We start from the raw sequence: 19,590 nt of genomic DNA, 5'->3' as shown, positions 1-19,590 counted from the left end.
GAGTCACTTTGACCGCTGAATCCTTTGGCAGGTCCATCCGGTCCGGTCAGATCCGGTTTTTCCGGAATGATCTCAGGAGGATTGCGTAGTATAGACCTCGAAGCTCTGTGGGCCGATCTGCAACACAAGCAAATAATTATGACGAGAACCAGGACAACTAAACGATATCTAAGAAAACACTTACCATTCTGTTCCGATTTTCACATGTTGGGCACGAAGCAAAACTTCCTTCCTGAACGACAAAACAGCTTAGCCTCAATAAACGGGTTTGGCAAATAGCTACTTTTTTATATGAATTATTGTACCGTTTTGTTTAGCTCAATCCAGGTCAACTTCACCTCGCTACGAGGGAAGATCTACCTTTTTCGGAATCGCTTTTTTTTCTCAGTGAATTGCACCTTTTTTTCAACCTCGATTTTACCTCGCTGTGAGGTGAGTTTCACCTCAAAGAGGACGAAGTTATTATTTTGGCTTTCACGAGCGTTCACCTTGCTATCTCGGTAAATTTTACCTTTTTATTATTTTCCGTGGAACTGATTCAATTCAACGTATTTTTTGGGTTGCACTCCATTTCACAGAAACCAATTCTCCAAAAAGAAAAATGTCTAGATTTTCAATCACCAGAGAGAACAATTTCCCAGATTTTATTTCCCCAGATGAACCATTCCTTAGAAATTTTTTCACCAGAATGAACGATTTCTCAGAAAAATTTTCACCAGAAGGATCATTTCCCAGATAATTTAATAAATTTATCAAAACTGAAAAAAACGGGTTATTAGTGATTTTCGAAATAATATTCTCTTGCGGTAACGCTGCAATCAATGAGGATGAAGAGACCGTTTTTTGGAATTTTAAAATGACATATATGTACGCTTTTTTGTAATTTGAAATTTTGGATGATAAATTGCATAAAATAAGTTTTGAAATAGTATTTTCATCAACCTTTTGATTATTGTTTGTATAAAATGATAAACATATTTGTGTTGAAAATTGCGGAATGATAAAAATGTAAAAATGAAGTTTTAGCAACACTTCACTTGAAAACGATCCTCTATAATAAAATAATATGTACAGTTAAGTTAACTACTTAAGAGAACCTATCTTTTGAAGAAATTGATTGTTGAGAAAAACAAATATTTTGTGTGAATTTTTCTATAAATTTTAAAAATTTGCAACTATATTTTTGGAAATCGAAGATAAAATGTACATATAAAGTTCAATCATAAATTGTTTAGAACATTTCGCAACTTTTCTAAGCTTCTGTTCCACACGATTGTCTGACTATGCCTATACCCATCAAACAATTTCCATAATAGATATTCTCCCGGAAAACGCTCATGTTGAGCGCAGTGTCGATAATTATGCCCCAGACATGCCATGCGCGGGAAATTATTCAGGAATGTTTCTATTACTGGAAATGAGCTATACGTATTGTAGATGTTTCGAACGTGAATAAAAATTCCAGCATTTTTTTCAGCTTTCAAAAACGTTTATTTCTGTATTGGACGGAATTGTAGACGAATGTTCATCGCTCGTTCGTTCTGGTTGATGAACAATGATAACTTAACCTCACTTTCCGTGCTACGCTCTTGAGAATAGGCAGATGTCGAAAATACTTTGCATACTAATTAGGCCTTACCTACGATGGCCCAGCGAAAATTGCATCCCCTACAAATCTCCGCTGATGCGATTTCACGTGCACTATTCATTCCGATTCTATCGCGGACTTACGTTAGCTGATGACCATTATGATGATGATGATGCTGATGATTTCGGAACTGCAATGCAACCCCCTGTTGAGTGCTTTTCAGCTCGAGTGACAGTGGGTGGGGATCTACCCCTTTTGAACGGCTAAAGTTCTGGGAAAATTACCCACCGATTTCCTTATCTCCTATATGGGCTAGATCACGCAACAGCTTTGAGACTTTCCCGTCCAAAAGACGACGAACTTCTGATTCTCACAATCAAATAGTCGATGTAACGCTTAGCGTCCGATTTGTAAATAACCTGATAATACTGACTCACACGACGATTGTCGGTTCGTTGTTCAAAATGTAAATAGTCTAGCTTAACCTTAAAATTCGTCAATTACATAAAAATATTCAAAAAAAATATCAATCCTAGTTAAAATCCTATTGAAAGTATGCTGAACTGGTTGAGCTGTTCAGAGAGAATCCATCGATGCCGCCCTACAGATTCACCGAGTAAACCTTTTCCCGTCCGAATAGGAACTTTTGGAAGCCATTTCGGCGGCTGGGGGTGCGCCAGTAGTCTTCCATAAAATCGTCGTATTTCTTTCGTAGCACCAAGTTTTCCGGTCCCCAATCGGCCAAAGGACGGCTTGCAGATACTATCCGTTTCCAGAGGCTTCCCTCCGGTTGCTCCGACACGGCCCAAACGGCCCAGACCAGCAGTGGAGCCACTCCGACGATGTACAGCAGCCAACCAAAAGCTAAAATGTAGAAATAGAAAAAAAACAAGTTTTAAAATTTTTTTACCATTCAGTTGTTTTCTTCGTTCTAAGAAATTAGGCAGGAATTCAATTTCAAAAATATTTATACGAACAAAAACTTTCAAAGTTATTCTATATGTATGGTCTATAAAAAATAAATTCCGACAAATTTCTATAACTATTCAGTAAAAATATTTAGGTATATCTTCTATAACAGTTTTGAAAAGTGAACTATAAATTCAAAACGAAATTGAAAATACTTAACTGATTTTTGAAGGATTTTTTTCAATAATTTCAATCATGCAGGCTTCCTTTTGTTCTGATCAGGTTTGCAACATTATCTATAATTTCTCATTTTAATGCTATTTATCGAATAACTTAAAAACCGTCTTCAGAAACTATAAAAAACAAATAAAATGCTTACGAAAGCACTGGAAAATAAAATTTTGATCACATACTTATTCTGTTTTTTGTACACCTCGATCTTTATATTCATCAATGTTATGAAACACTCATTGCTGTATATTTAAAAGTTAAATTTTTTAACTTCATTTGATTTATGGAACTAAAAGTTTCAGTTGGAATCAAAGCTTGAGTTTAACAGGTTAAACAGGGTTTTTGACCAAAAATTCACTAGAACTGTCTTTCCCTTTTATAAAATTTACTTAATTTGGAACCTGAAAATAATCAATCTAATTAGTAAATTCAAATATGAAATGAACAATTTCTCACACAATCTGATCTTTCTGTAGGACTTTAACTGAAATGAACATTTAAACATTCAAACATTTAAACAAAAGTTACATTAAAATTAATTTCTGAGTGTTAAATAATTTGCATTTTTAATTTAAAACTCTTAAATTGACGTTCATTTGTAGTGGTTCAAATTTGCTCGGGAACATTTGTCCAAAATCAAAAATCGTGTTTAATTTCAAAAATAAAAATTAAATGACAAAATCACTTTTTATCCATACATAACTACATATGTTCAGCTATATATTAAGAATAACAATCGGAATACCATGTTAAATGCTTGAGTGATTATTAAGTTTGAATTAGTATTTCTCAGTATTAACACAGATTAAAAAAAGGCATCATCTGAGCTTTTCTCTTATATTTGATTTTAAACATTGAAGTTTTGGAAAATTTTAAGAAACCCATGCACTCACTTGCTTATTAAGAAAAACTTGACAAGCAATAACTTCATTTCCAACGTTCAACTATTCGGTGAGTGGAATATTCGGCGTAATGATTTTTTTGCGTGAAATCCAGCTCAAATATTTGATATACCTCTAATAAACCAGAGTAGATAATATGTTTAGAATATTTAATTTTCGGAGACAACAGAGAACATTCGAGGTTAAATTCTATCAGTTACTACTCAAAAGTTTCAAAGCAACGTTTGTAACTGACAAGTATATTTTCATGAATTTCTTTAAAAGTGTACCAGTACCAAGTACTGATACATATAAATTGAAGCAGAAGAAAACTTTGTAAATTTTCAGTTTGAAGCTGTAAATTTCTAAGGGGGGTTTTATTTCAATGTCTGAAATAAAGAAGAGAATTTGATCTCGATTCAATTAAAAAATTTGATACGGGTTCGCAAATAATTGTCGTTTTAAGTTGAAAAGCGCATTCAATAAACAATTTCGAGATTTATTCTCCCTATTGGAAAGTCTGAATATGAAATGTTTGTAATTTGAGAAAAAAAACCAATGTTAAAAGTATGACAAGAACCGAAGATTAAATAATTTTCATTAAATATTTAAATAAAAAATAATATTAATACAACGGATTGTATATTTTTATTCTTGAAATTAAATCTGAAAATGCTTTCATATTTTCATCTTTATCCCTCATAAATTTTAAATTCTCAAATTCGAATGAGGACATCAAATGTGTTTTCTTTTTTCTCAATCCAAAAGAAACTAAGTTTTTTGAAAATTTGATTCTGAGTTTTTATTTCTCAAATCTACAATTCTCCAAGCTTAATTTTGAAATAGCATTCCAAACAGTAGGCACAATTTTCCCTTATGTTTGGATAACGTGCCGCTATTAAGCCAACCCCCATTCTGATCCTCTACAGAAAATTAACTTTTATTCCTCCTCAATCCAGTCATATCGTTTTTTGCCATAAAAAGTGATTCTAATAAAATTTTGAATGTTTTTAAAAATGAACCTTCTCTTCAGTGCTGATACAGACAGCTCAGCTTGTGGGGCGCATTTTGAGAAATCAGAGCGAATAAGAAAAAAAATACGTTTTGTCCAACCCAAAGTTTAAAAGGAAACCATTACCACTGTGATGAATGTGATCTCTAGGGGAAAGTCGGGTAAGACGAACAACCTAAGAAAAAATCGCAATAGAAAATTAGATATTGCATATCTCATCGCAGTTTTCCTGTAGATGGGCAGTTTAGGTTGTATGCTATCGCATAAGCTATTGGAATTAGTGAATTTCCTCCATCGTTTTATAGTAATCTAAAACATGCTTGCAAATTACACTTTACAAAAATGGTTGGGTAAAACGGAAAAATTGCTGTAAAAGTATGTACATATTTTTGTGAGTTAAGCATTTGACAACGTTTTTAAACCAAAATGGAATCAAGTGGTCCGAGTCCAGAAGCGAAACTATGTAGTTTTGAAATTCCGTATTTTAAAGGAATTTTTTTCACCGGGTTTCAGTTTTTACAGTTTTTATGACCTTTTTGAGATGGTGAGTGCTTTTCGACCGACAATTGCTCTTGCCAAGGACTTTTGGAGACATATGGAGGATCAAACCGGTGAAAATTTTAAATACCTGGAAAAACTTATGTGTCCGTTTTACCCGACCTTTAGTTTTTGCTTAAGCCTTTTGACCAAAATTCGTTGATTTTCCTTCAAATTGTTAAAAAGAAGCATATTAAATACTCCACCTTTGGAAACGGTTGAATTTTTCGAAAATGTTGCGAGTTATGAACTATTTTCTGATTAGAGACAATTACATCAAATATAGGATCCTCAAAGTTTTTGTTTGTTTTGTTTACTTCTATGAAACTCGGTTGATGGAAATAAACATAGGTTTTGCTCTAAAGTGTTGATACACTTAGGATAAGATTGCCAGATTGTCCGGTTTTATCCGGGTTTGCCCGGATATTTAATATAAAATTTGGGAAGAGTCCGGTCTGGCCCGGTTGGCCAGATTTCATTGGAATAGCCCGGATTTTGCCCGGGTTTATTCTGATTTTCATCTTCAAATCACACTTTAAAAAACAAATTCTGCTATAATTTTCTATTATTTATGCGTCCAAAACTAAATTTTCTGAGCAAGTTTCATAAAAATTATCATGAAAGGTTTTTTGAAAGCCTAAAATACGATTTAAAATCTGTTGATAAATTTTGATGAAAAAAATGTTGTTTTCAACTTTTTTTTCTTGATTTTTGATGAGTAATTTCTAGGTTTTGACTAAATTTGCCCGGATATTGCCAGGATTTTGGTCGACCATTTTGAAATCAAATGCCCGGATTATGCCAGGTTTTTGGAAAAAAAATAGCCCGGTTCTCCCGGCCCGGATACGTGTTGAAAAAATTCTGGCAACCTCAACTTAGGCAAACATATTCCCATCATTAGATTTCTGCGAAAAATTGTAATTTTCGAATATTAAAGGTGTCCATTTTACCCGCTGTGTCTGTCTTACCCGAGTTTCCCTTACTACCTATTTTTCCTTAAACATAAGAAAGCCAATGGAAAATCCGGAAAATTAGCAAAAGGTTCAGAAATAGGACACTTTCGACCTCACATCACCTGAACTTTGTTTCAATACCAATCATTCATCAGTTAAGGTGTGACTCATAAACTGGGGAATAATTCACAAATTATATTGAGCATTTCTAATATTTTTTGTCAGGTCTGTCCACTTTAACTACAAGCGAACACAATGTTTTCTTACTAATGTGCAGCTGACAGTTCTGACTGATAGTAAAATTTTATGAGATACTCATAACAGCAATTTTAGTGATTTTTCAAAACGTTGAAAAGCTGAAATACTTTTTCCTGTTGATGTTTGATTCAAAATTGAATTTTCAATTAATTTTTAGTTTTTTCTCTAAAAATCAAGCTGCCTAAAGTATTTTTGATCTAGGTCCAATTAAAGGAACCAGTTCAGTACCAAAAACAGGAACAGATGGTCCAAAGTTGGTTATGTTAATCATTCATATCTTTGTGAATCTTTCAATAACGGAAACACCTATGTTGAAAATTTTCATTGAAACTTGCAGATAATCTTAAACTATTTACCTATAAATAATTAAGGTTTCTGAAAAATATATAACTTCCATCCATTTATGAGAAACTTATGGATATAGAAAAATCACCGCTTAAAGGGTTCCGAAAAGGGCAACTAACCCTATGTAAACCGGCAGACAATAGTAAACAGTTTCTCGTTTCCCATTTCCCGCATTCCATTCTCATCCCTTTCCCATCAAAGACAACGGAGGATAAAAAAAACACCGGCCTAACGGCGGACAACCAATACAAAGCGTTTTTTTGTAATCGGCACGGGCATAAACACTATGACAATAAAACATTTTTGCTAACCGACTGAGATGGTGCACTGGGTAAGGTATCGGGCTGGCAAGCCGAGATGGGATGTTGCAGTGAGAACGATTCTCACTATAAATTTTTTTGAAATGAATCTTCCAATAGGATGAAAATCCCATAAAATGTTTTTCTTGTTTCGCTTGAATGTTGTGGTCATGCATCATTTTGCTTGGAAGCCCGAGTCTTTATGTCAGTAATGCTTTTGCAATCATCTGTGGTACCTATAGTACACTTTACAGCTCATTTTCGGGCACAGAGACTTACTAATAAGGCATAGAATTTTTGTAACCTCTTCTTTGAGTGTAGCTTCTACCGGATATCCTACGAATGTGTGTGATGTCGGAGATAGCTCGATGTGATATTTATAAGCGTATTTTTTAGGTTTTTTTCGTACGCTGGAGTTCTTTTTCGTACGCCATCAACAATAACACACCCAAAATTAAGCCTTTACTCCAATCATGAGTATTCAATATTTCAACGTCATTGGCATAATTCGATTTGGGACCGCAGGCATTGACCGGCATTGAGGCCGCCAGCAACCGCAGTGCTTAGCAAAAATTAAACCATGAATGAATGAAGTAGATGGATAGATTTGAAAAATATAATCGCTGATCTTTGTTCTTGCTATCCATAAGCTTTAAGAAAAAAAATTCTCAAGTAAATTTTCAAACTCGTTAGTATGATCCTTAAAAGAAAGGTATACATGATACATGATTGTAAGGTTTTTTATGATTTTCTCCATGAAATATTTTTGGGAAGTTTGTTTCAAAAGATTTTATGAAGATTCTAATTATTTTATTTCTGTTTTTCAAGTTTCTTTTCAAGATTAAGTACTGGTCTATATCCATAGTAGATGGTCATGAATTAGGTCCAGAGAAATTCGAAATTTATAAATTGAATATCTGAATAAAATTTAAGTAGGGGAGATGGAGGCATAATGACCACCTTAAGGAAAACGCTTATTTAACCATAGAGAACAGCTGTAATATGTGAATTACATCATTGTTTCGTGTTCAGACACTCAAATAGTCTATTGCCTTATTGGATGAAACTTGAAAAAGTAGATAAAAACGTTTAAAAATGCATTTTAAAAATTTTTGCCGAAAGCTGAAAACCAGTCACTGTAGAGGCGTAGATTCATCAAACAAAGTAATAACAAAATAATCTAGGTCTGTTTGTAGAACTCAAAGAATAAACACATGCTCATACATTATGTTTCTTGTGTTTTTTTTGACGGATGATGCTTTGATGCTATTAGCCGTATAATGTAACAATAAAAAAAATCAATCATGAATGGTATGTGCAAAAAAATTCCCCTCCAACAGGAATCGAACTCGAGTCTACTGATTACCTCTCCGACACCTTACCAATAGACCAAATCGACAGAAGCTGTAGCACTATTATTCAGTAGACTTCATCGAGTAGAATTCGCTTCTAGATTATACGGCAGAAAATGCTCATTATGCCTTCATTGATAGTACTCTGTTCGCCTCTAGTGAACAAATTAAAGTAAAAAAGCGTTTCAAAAATTGATTAAAGTGAAAAATCAAAAATTTTATGATTTTGAAAATTGAGAAACAATGTGTAGATCATGTTGCAGTGCGTACATTTCAGATCAAGATGATTTAAAGGTCATAAAAGCTTATTTGGTGGTGCTCAAAAATTATAATATTTTCGTCACTTGAGAACCTAGCTGGTTATTATTAAATATTTCTGTAAAGATGAGAAGGATATTTCTTTTTTGGTGAAAAATTAATACTATGGATAGTACGCAACAAATCCTTATGAAAATTTGTTTATGAAAATACGTACTTATGTAGAAAAAAGGAGTGCTCATTATGCCCTGGGTGCTCGTTATGCCCTCATCTCCCCTAGATGTCATTTTTAATGCAGTCCGTCGAAAGAATGTCAAATTAAAATAATTTCAATTCCCACTTATAATCAAAGGTTTGAAGAACCTCTTAGCTGAATGAAACTATGATTTAAAAGTAGTCGAAGATTCCTTTGAATTCAGCTACAGTACTGAATTCAAAGGAATCTTCGACTACTTTGAAATTATTCAATTCCCACTTTACCTTTCAAAATGAAATTGTAGTTCCTTTTTTGAATAATCTGAATTCAGAATGCCTAACTAAAGATTGAATTCAATTGGTTAAGATGCAAACTATATGTGCTTTAATGTTTTTGAAATTTTTAATTTGGTTTTAGTTGTTTTAGGTTGCAACTGATTTCTTGAAACAATTTTCTTTAATCTAATTTTCACATCTTTAAAAGTGAATGTGAACTTCTTGAGCTTTTAGATTTGCCTAGCAAATCGCTAAAAGAATCGAAATCGTTACGCGATCCACAACGGGTCGCAAAACTTTCCTATATCATGCTTAAAACAAATGTTCGTTTGGGCAATGCTATGGATAAAGAAAGCTACTCACCATGAACGTCATCGGTAAATTTCCCCGGTTTGGAACCACTGGACAGCGTCACCAGCAGAATCGACAGGATCATCAGTGGGGTAATGTACTTCCAGCAGAGCGTCCACAGGAATCCGGTCTTGATGCCCAACATGAACTCGATATCCTTACAGATGCGCTTGACGCCGTAGATCCAGGCAAAACAAACCAGCTCAGCAACTCCCAGCGTCAACGTCACGAACGTCACCCCGTAGTGGTCGACGTAGTCAATTAACCGGGAACTGGCCTACGAGACGGAGATAGAGAGGAGAATTGAGAAGAGAATGGCAACGGAAAATTTACTCAGATGCGGTTTTTACTGGTTGACTATGAACGGCTACCACCTATTCTTTCAGGTGGCGGCTGTGATTGAATTGCAGATTAGTGAGATCAGTGGGGTATACTGTCATAAAAAACGACAATTGCACTCTACAACTGCGTGCGCTAATTTAATTCGTTCGGGGATTTTGAACGGTCCACACTCGGCCGGTGAGTTGTCAATGAGCAATTGTGGTTTTTAAATACGGACATTAGTTACAGTAAGTACTTATACCTGAATTGAATGGTAACTAAACCGGGTAAACCATACTTTGACAGTTGTGTATTCATGTGCGGTCGTAAAATTCATAATCATTAAAGATTTCGGGAATCACAAAAAAGAGGATGATAAATCAGTTTTAGATGCTTAGTCAGGTGTTATAAACTTACCGGTGTAACAAAAAGTAGCCCGGACGAGAATCCGAGAATGCTTATAGTCAGAACGACTTTCCAGTTCTTGAGTGAAGGGAACCGATCTCTAATCACCGTGATAACGCTGGTAATGATTCCGGTGTTGCTGCCAATTCCTAGCACAAACAGCATGAAAAAGAACATCACCGAGAACAGGTTCGGTACGTGTTCAAACTTGGCCAGGGCGTCCGGGTAGGTGATGAAGGTCAATCCACTTCCAGGTTGAACCACTTTGCTGTAGTCCGTTTCACCGGTTACTACTCCCAGATGGCCGATGATGGCAAATACAATCGCCCCGGATAGCAGCGAAGTAAAAGTATCCAGCCAGGATATGATCATCGCGTCCCGGTAAATGTTGTTGGAAAAGTTGTTGAAAGATGAGTACGCTATGACGCCACCGAAACAGATGGACAACGAAAAGAAACACTGAGAAACGGCTTCCTTCCACACGTTAGGATTGATCAGTTGGTTCCAGTCCGGTTTAATGAAGTACAGCAGTCCATTCATGGCTCCATCCAACATGAAGCAGTAGATGGCCATCGAGATCATCACCACATACGGGAAAATCGCCAGAAAATAGGCAACCTTTCCGGATCCCTTGATTCCTTTGATCAGCATCACTGTGATGCACACCCAGATGAAAAGCAGACACAGTCCCAACCTCCAATCGGGCAGTCCAATGTCATTTCCACCGGCAAGAAAATCTTCGCCCGTTACCGTCCTTTTATAGTACAACTCAGCCGATGTTCGAATCGGTAGATCACTTCCGTTGAAAATTGGGCGCGCCTCCATGCTTCCGGAAGCAACGCAATTGACATCCGTCCAAGAAGGGTCACAACTGGCCCAAGGTAATTCGGAGCTAAAGGAGGCGAAAAAGTATCTGATCGCCAGGGCGATCGTGGCCGCATAGTACGATATCACAATGGTCATGGCAATCATCTGTCCTACACCGATGCCTGAAAGAGACAGAGAATAAGTAGTTGATGATTAATCAATGGTATTTTTATAAAATCGTTTACAGAGATACGTTTGTTTACATAGATAAAGTTGGCATTCTTAAAAATCCTCGGAATAAGGTTAATCTAAATATAACTTCAAAAGTCAGGCAAGATAAATTCTCAAAACAAAAATTGTTTACACAAGGCAGGCTCCCAACCAGAACCAAAACATTTGTTCAAACAACATAGTTGAGTCAATGAATTTTTCATTGGAAATACATTTCTCTTATACAAACCTAATTTAATCGCTGGAATATTGACAAATATAATTTGTGTTAAGATTGGAATGTTCTCATTTTTTGTGGTGGTCCCTTAGGCCCATTCGGGTCATACCTCCACCTCATTTCTTTAGAAGTGTGAGGAATTTTTTCCTTTGGATATTTAAACAAAACATTTATTTCGTTAATTTTATATGAACTGAGTTTGGTCTTATTCTCGTGTATATCCATTGCGTGTAGATTTCCATTACTTTTATATGATTTTTTTAAGGATTTTTCCTTTTATCAAATAGTTTTTTGTAATGTCAATTTCTTAGAGGGGCTTATTAATCCGCTGCAAAAAAAACGACTTTTTGCTCTCATATGTTATTTTGACTTTTGTTTTGGTCACCAAGCATCAGTGTAATATTTGAAATAATTTGGTTGATTCATAAATAAGCACAACGTGATTAAATTTTGCATGGAAATTTGTATGGAAGAAAAAAAAAATACGGATTAAATCATCCAGAAATTAGCTTGAAGTGTAGTTTATTTTTAATTATTGGTTTTACCTATTCTTAAACTTTTTTTTTGTAACATTTGAAGAAGCTAAGTTTTTTTGTGAAAAAACCCACAACAATTTCAAAATAAAAAATATGATTTCAATAAAAATATTTTAAAATGGCAAGTTTAGTCGGTTAAAGCTTTCACAATTTTAAAGAAATACTTTCGTCTAGGTTAAATAAGTCAAAAAAAATTATTGGCTATGCAAAGCAGTTTTTTTGCGATTTTTTATTCTCATCCTACGGTTTAACAGCTTGTAACCCTTTAATGCATGACTTTTTTTTAAATGAGAATAGCAGTTATTGATTCAGGGAAATGTTAACATTTAAACTCGAATAACACAACTGAATAGGTTTGACGTCATTATTTTGAGTATTATAAAAGTTAAGGCCCATCAAAGATGAAAAATAATTTTTGAAATTCTTAATTCATTTCAATACAATCTTGCCAATTTCGTCCAAACCCTGCAAATTGGGTGCAGGAAGGTGTTTGTGATTGATTGATATTAATAATATTTGATAAAATTTGCAAATCAGGAGAAATAACAGTGATTTCCCAAAAATTACATTTTTCAAAATATTAATAAATAAATTTGATTTTTGCAATTTTTTCGCACACTTTGTTCAATATCTCACACATACATTGAAATTTTGTAATAAAAATACCATGGGCTAATTCCTTCTAATATCTATAATATTTTTTGTGAATACACCACTCAAAAATATGCTCACGTATCCGAGATATTTGGATTCTAATTAGTGTTGTTTTTAAACAACATTATGCATGGAAGGGTTAAATTAACGTTTAAAAACGCTAAAACTACAAAAATAGACAGTTGCGTTCAAAAAAGCATGACATCGCGCGAATCTGCGCACTCTCTTCCAACTTTGACAAGCTGCCATTTTAAGCTCGGGTGACATTTTTTCATGAAGTTTTCACATAATTTAGTTACTCATTCAAAGTTACCGACCGCTAATTAAATACGTAAAATGTGCTGCGGTGCTGATAAAGTTATCGATTCAAGCGGCGCTAATCGCTAATCGCTTACTATTGACCAACAACAAGGCTCAAACAAATACAAAAATTCTTTTATAAATTCACTTTCAATTTTTCTAATAGTTCGAAAGTTTATAGCGTATGGTGTGGAGATGCACCCGAATAGGCGTAAGGAATCACCTCAAATACAAAGGATTTTTTTTTTATAGAAATTTAATGAAAATAATCGAATTTTCTAACAAGTAGCAAGCAGAGTAAAAAACAAAATGTGGAAGATAAGAGTCATGTTGCTTTATGTTTCCTTGATTTTTTTTTTAAATTTTAGTTGAAAATTTACTCGATGTATCGGTTTTTCGCAAAGTAGATTGTTTATGACCATTTATTGTATTCTTCTTCTGTGAATGTTGTGAAAAAAGGTACTAATAGAGAGAAAAGTGAAGGCACATTCTTACTCTAATTCCAGTACGCATTCCTTCACTGAGACCATTAGAAGTGAGTAAGAATGATAGGTACCCAATTTCATCTTAACTTGATAAATTACAAAAAGTATATTTCATCAGTATTAATTCGTGAGAATGATACATATCTATGAGAGTTTGCGGTCTTTATTTAGCGGAAAGAAAAAATTGAGGAACTTTTTCATTAGCTAGCTCAATCAAAATTTAGCGCCAAAATTAAATCGTTAACAAAAAGTTTGCGGACTTTTTAGCGATTAGCGGATCAGCGCTTTTGTGCCGAACACTGATAATATCTTAAAACAAAGATACAGCTATTTCCGTAACAAAAGGGAATTTTTATCCAAATTTTTCACAAAGAATAATGTAAACTGATATAAAATTCATTTCTGCTTTGTTTAGATATATATAATGTTTCATAAGAACTTTTATTTAAACACAAGAGGGAAAATTATACTAGCTTTGATTGTGTATAAAATTTATTTATCAGTATATTTAGCAGGTCATTTCTGAAACTCTGTTCTTCTTATTTTGAACTCTATTGAAACATACCGTCAACTGGGGTAAAATGCAACAACTTTCAACTTCAATAGCTTCTATATTGGTTACTTTAGTTATTTTTAATTTTCTAAAAACATGCGATTTTCACCCTACTCAGAAAATTGGGTGACTTCCAACAAACTTTGTTTTTAATGAAAAATCTTATGGACACGTATTAAAATCTATATTTTTTTATATATTTACGATGCCTTAAAAACCATTACGCATCAAAACACCAATTGCAGTAATTTTTTGATCTCTAAAAACTTATTTTATCATTTTTTTTTTTGAAAAAATGGATGCTGCATACATTTAGGGGTTAAATAAAACTACGTAAAATTCTACAAGCTGAATAATAAAAAAAAATGTTAAAAAAATTTCATTGTTTACAAACGCGTGATGCAAAACATTAATATTCCAGCACTTGGAAACGAGATTTACAAGGTGTTTCTTTGATTTGCATTTTGTTGCATATTACCTCAGACACCTAACTGAATTAGGAAAATATTTATTCAAAAAAATTTAGTGATTGTTCGAAAAATATTTTTACACCAACAGTGTTGGTATAGCAATAAGAAACCAGTAAAAAGTTTGTAGGTAATATTATCAAGCCAATCCGTCATAATGCGTAAAGTTTTTCACGGCATTGAAAAATGTTAAAATTTGAACTTTTATTGCTCGATTTTTCAAATTTTATATAAAAATAATAAACTTATGTCATAATCGTTTTGTAATCATAAAAAGATAACTTTATTACAATACATTAAATAAAAAGTTGATTCAGTGAGGTGATATATAAATGTTGCATCTAACCCCGCTGTTGCATGATGCCCTGTTTGTCGGTATAGTTCTCAGCTCAATTTTGGGATAAAAAAAAATGAAATTAGTTGTTAAGAAATAAGATGTTTTTAGTATCAAATAATGAAAAATCAATCAATTAGTTTGTTAATACAGCTGAAAACAGAAATATTGGAATTGTATTTAAACTTGAAAGCTAAACTATCCGACGTTATTTTTATTCCTCGAAAATATAATATCGTAATAATTAAGAATAGTTCAGCCTTTTCTTTCATTATATTTACCGGAGAATTTTTCTATATAGGATTCTTATGTCTCTGAAAAGAGTTCTTGTCGTACAAGTATGTGCATTTATTTACAGCTTCCGGTCAAAATAACACAAGAAACTTCCAGACAATCGATTCGGCCTTTCGAACTCTTTAGAAGTTTCCACATTTGGACATTCGATAGGATTTTTGGTTCAAGTAAAAGCGCTGCCCCAGAATATTCAATGCAAAGTAGGATGGTTAAAAAAAGGGTTGAAGAAAGGATTTTAAAAACATTTTAATAAGCAAATCTTCTTTCGAAATTTTTAAAATTATATCCTTCTACTGCAAAAGAGGAATGGTTTCCAATAATCATATAAAAATTTCCCGTATTGAAATTCCATCCCATGGGGAATTTGCTTCCATTATTTAGATTGATAAGTTCTTGAGTTCTGCAAAAACTTGTAAGGAAGTACTATCCCCCCTTCCTATCTCACCATTGGATGGAGGCGTTAGTGCATAATTTTCATAGAAATATTTTTCGTACTCAAATACCCATTGATGCCACATCATTTGGTTTCATTTGTTCGATAAGTTCTAGAGTTATGCAAATAATTTGTATGGAACCCCCCTTTTTCCTTTACTTTTCCTCGCTGAAAAAGGAGCACCATTCTTTTGGACTTAGTGCTAAATTGATGGCATCGATTAATCACGGAGTAGCAACCATTGGCGACGTGGAACTTAATCTGCTTAGCCACGCCAGCGATCATGGAATTTGAAATGTATAGTTTGAAAATAATGTAAAAAATACGAAGTTCCTCTAGAATCGATTTAAAAAAAACCTGTAATTGAAGCATTTCAAGTTCAATGATTTAAGGTGGATATGAGTCAACCAAGCTAAGCTAAGCTACTTTTCCCCGCTGAAAAAGGGGCTTCAATTATTCATAGAAAAAATTTCCCATATCCCAACACCCTGTCATGCCAAATTTGGTTTCATTTGCTGGAATAGTTCTGGAGTTATATGTATAATTTTTAGAGAGTCCCTTTTCTTTCTCCTCTCTGGAAGAAGGGAGTTAGGATCTCAAATAGCCATAGAAACATTTCTCGTATCCAAACACCCATACACGCCATTTGCTTGATAAGCTCTCGAGTTATGTTAAAATTGTAAGAGAGCCCCCCTTCCCCTTCCTATCTCCCAACTGAAAAAGGAAGGGGTTCTAAACCATTATTGAAACATTCCTCGTAGCGAAATAAACTCCCATGCCACATTTGGTTCTCTTTGCATAACAGTTCTCGAGTTACGAAGACTGTAAAAGGAACATTCCTTGGCCTAATATACTGCACCTGCCAAGTTTCATGTAAATTGGTCCAGAAGTTTTCAAGTTTAAAGGGAACAGACAGGAATATCAGTTAAAAATATTCTGATGAATTGTAGGATTGTTTAGTACATTAACGACAGAAGATAAATTATTCACAAAGTTTAATATGCTCTTCACACTCAAGCCTACTTGTAGTTCAAATCAGTTTTCGCAAGGACGAAATAAAGTCCGCACTCTTAAACCGGTACGGTAGTGCAAGTAAGCGAAAGTCTACTATCAGAAAACACTTATAAATTCTTCGGCAAGTGGCTTAGCAACTTTAAATTTAACTCCTTCAAATTTTTGTCTCAATTTCAAAATTCTGATTTACTGCACTTTGACGTGTTTCAAAGGTTATTTATCTGAAAATTTCTCATCAGAAGTCGTCTATACTCATGCTCGTTTTTGAAGGCCTAAGAGCTCAAGTTTACTATGATGGTTTAAAATAAGGTTGCCAGAATTTTTTCCACTCCCATCCGGGACTAGCAATTCCGGGCATTTTTTCAAAAAACCCTGGCAAAATCCAGACATGGATTTTAATTTTTGAAATCCAAAAACCGGGCAATAACCGGGCAAAATTTAGGTGTTATTATATATAAAAGCAAAGAAAAAATGCAAAAACAATGAAATTAATATTTAATTAATGTAACACTTAAATATTTAAAGGTTTATAAGAGTAAATAAGCGAAATTATTTGAAACAACCGTTGAAAATTTCCCTACCGTTAATTGATTTAGCTGAAACTTACTCAAAAACTTTAATTTTTTTTGGTTTCTTTGTGAAAATTGTGATAAAATCCGAGCAATATCCGGACTTTTTTCACGATATCCGGGCAACCGGGCCGGACTGGACTTTCTCGAAATTTTGCTTCAAATATCCGGGCAAACCCGGATAAAACCGGGCAATCTGGCAAGCTTAGTTTAAAATAACCCGTTTCTAGAGTTGTTTGAGTTTTTCAATGCATTTTGAGGCGTCCGGAATGAACATTGCTGAAATTGTATGCTGGATGCAAAGTCATAAAATCTGTTATAGTAGCGAACTAATGGTCTTAATTCGCAAAAATCCATTCTATTTCTTCGATTTTAGTTTTCTTTTGTTCTCAAACATTTTTTTTCCAGTATTTTTGGGAACTACCCAGATGGTAGAAACCTAGATTTTTAACCATCTATCGGGAAATGCGGCAGATATTACAATTTGAAGATTTCCGCTTGATTGCTCTGTCTTGCTGAACCGCTGCGATTTTAAGCCTTTAGCTTCTAATTCGTGCTCCTGGCTCATTTTAACCGTTTTTGAAGCAATTTTGCTTTGAAAAAAGATTTCTGACAGTTTTTAGCTTGAAGTTTACGAATATCTACGGAAACTTGCTTTTTCACCAGCTTACCGGATTTGATCGTGCCCTAAAATAATGAACAAATAATCAAACCCTTAGTTCCGACTGGGTTTGCAGGAAAATGAATCCTTTTTGGCTTATGTGAAGACGCCTAGTTTTCAAAGCAGAGAAACAGCGATCTGTTAAGGTTTTTATGAGTGCGTCCTTTATTTTGTCCAAGCGAAACTGACTTTATATACAAGAACCCTCCCAACACATTAAAAACTTTACCCAATCGGAAAATATAGGGCGAAAGTTAAGCAGAACCTTAAGAAGGCCCAAAAAACTGTTAGCGACGAGAAGCAGTTCAGCAAACTGGCGTTAAAATGTATTTTTTTTTGGTTTCGTTATAGTACAAAAATGCAAAATGCATTTAAATTCGAAATCAGATTTTTCCACATATTGAAAAAACAAAGCTTTCTCGCTATTTTTTAATAGTGACTGCAGGAAGCACGACCCTCTTTTTAACATGAAACTGCTGAAAATTCGAGAGTAAATAACACAATTTTTAGGAAAGTACGGATAAGGAGAGATTGCGATTTAGATCTCATCTCTTGTCACGTTATTGTTTCTGAGTTCAGAAGAACTCATTCCCGATTTTTTTCCGGAGCTCTTGTTTCAAATACAGAATAAAATGTTTTAATAGACTGAGTCGATTCGAGGTCATTTTTGAATTTATCAAACCCTAGAGTTTAAAAAGCTTCGTCTTGGTCCAAAATTCATCCATGATTTTTGCAGAATTTTTAAGTAACGTTTACATGAAAATCAACATCATTTTTGTTTCTTCAGTGGAACCAAGCCAGATGATAGGTTTCGTGAAAATTTCTAAATTCTTCAAAAGAAAATTTCCGCTGAACAACTTTGTTAAAGACCGTAACTTCGTATCTTATAAGGCAAAAAATTTATTAGCTGTTTAACAGTTAACAGTTTAACAATTGACATCACTGCTGGAGTCTCGCGAAGTATTGCATGAAAAGAAGTCATGCAAAAGACCCCTGTTGAACAGCTAATAACTTTTTTGCCTTATAAGATACGAAGTAACGATCTTCAACAAAGTTGTTCAGCGGAAATTTTTCTTTGAAAAAATCATGAATTGGCACGAAACCCATCAGCTGACTCGGTCCCACAGAAGAATCAAAAATTATGTTTTTTTTTCCAGTACAAAATATTTAATTTTCCCACACAAACAAAAAATTTCTATTTACTCAAGTAAACGTTACTTTTTAATTCTGCAAAAAAAATCATGGATGAGTCTTGGACCAAGACGATGCTTTTAAGACCCCAGAGTTTGAGAAAATCAGAAATAACCCCAAATCGACTCAGTCTAATGGTTTAATCACAAGATAAAATAAGTTAAACATTTCTTTTGATGTAGGGTTAGTTGCCCTACCTTGGACCTAGACACCACTTTGGTCCTATCGCACAGAAAACTTGTGATTACATAACCAATTCACATAACTTAATGTTAATATTTAGCAAAGAATAAAATACGATCCTCTCTACACCTTTTCATATCAATTTTTCCATCATACAGTATGTAGACGCCGATTTCTTTAGGATTTTAAAATATCATTCCATTTACTAAACGTAATGTACGTCACTATTAACAGAGCGCAACTTCAAGCATTCTATGTTGTTAGTGAATGCAGGGTTTTTGAATAACAAGGGTCATTTTTTCATATAAATTTTCATTTGTTTGGTAGAAGGTAATCTAAAGTTCTTATTTATCTCCCAAAATCCATATATTATGCGGGAAAAACTCCAGAACAATTACATTTTCAAAACGGTCCAATTAAGGTTTTCCATTTACCATGGTTTTTCACGGTGATCCATATTTAGACCCAACATAACCAACAAACTTATCTA

The 19,590-nt window shown here is 34.0% G+C and overlaps 1 protein-coding gene across 1 annotated transcript in view; it reads right to left on the bottom strand.

The window, feature by feature from the left end:
• Window positions 1-1,453: 1,453 nt before the first annotated feature.
• LOC129744913 (sodium-dependent nutrient amino acid transporter 1-like) overlaps window positions 1,454-19,590 on the bottom strand; it is a 35,008-nt gene continuing 16,871 nt past the window's right edge. Inside the window, exons 2-4 of the mRNA XM_055737671.1 lie at window positions 10,184-11,160; window positions 9,458-9,722; window positions 1,454-2,452 (exon numbers count right to left, since the gene is read on the bottom strand). Of these exons, the coding sequence (XP_055593646.1) occupies window positions 2,190-2,452; window positions 9,458-9,722; window positions 10,184-11,160 (1,505 nt within the window). The 3' untranslated portion in view covers window positions 1,454-2,189. The remainder of the gene's footprint in view (window positions 2,453-9,457; window positions 9,723-10,183; window positions 11,161-19,590) is intronic.

The sequence above is a fragment of the Uranotaenia lowii genome, chromosome 2, assembly GCF_029784155.1.
Source record: "Uranotaenia lowii strain MFRU-FL chromosome 2, ASM2978415v1, whole genome shotgun sequence".
Classification (NCBI taxonomy): domain Eukaryota; kingdom Metazoa; phylum Arthropoda; class Insecta; order Diptera; family Culicidae; genus Uranotaenia; species Uranotaenia lowii.
Note: the sequence above shows the minus strand (reverse complement) of the source record. Positions and strands in the feature narration are given on the sequence as shown.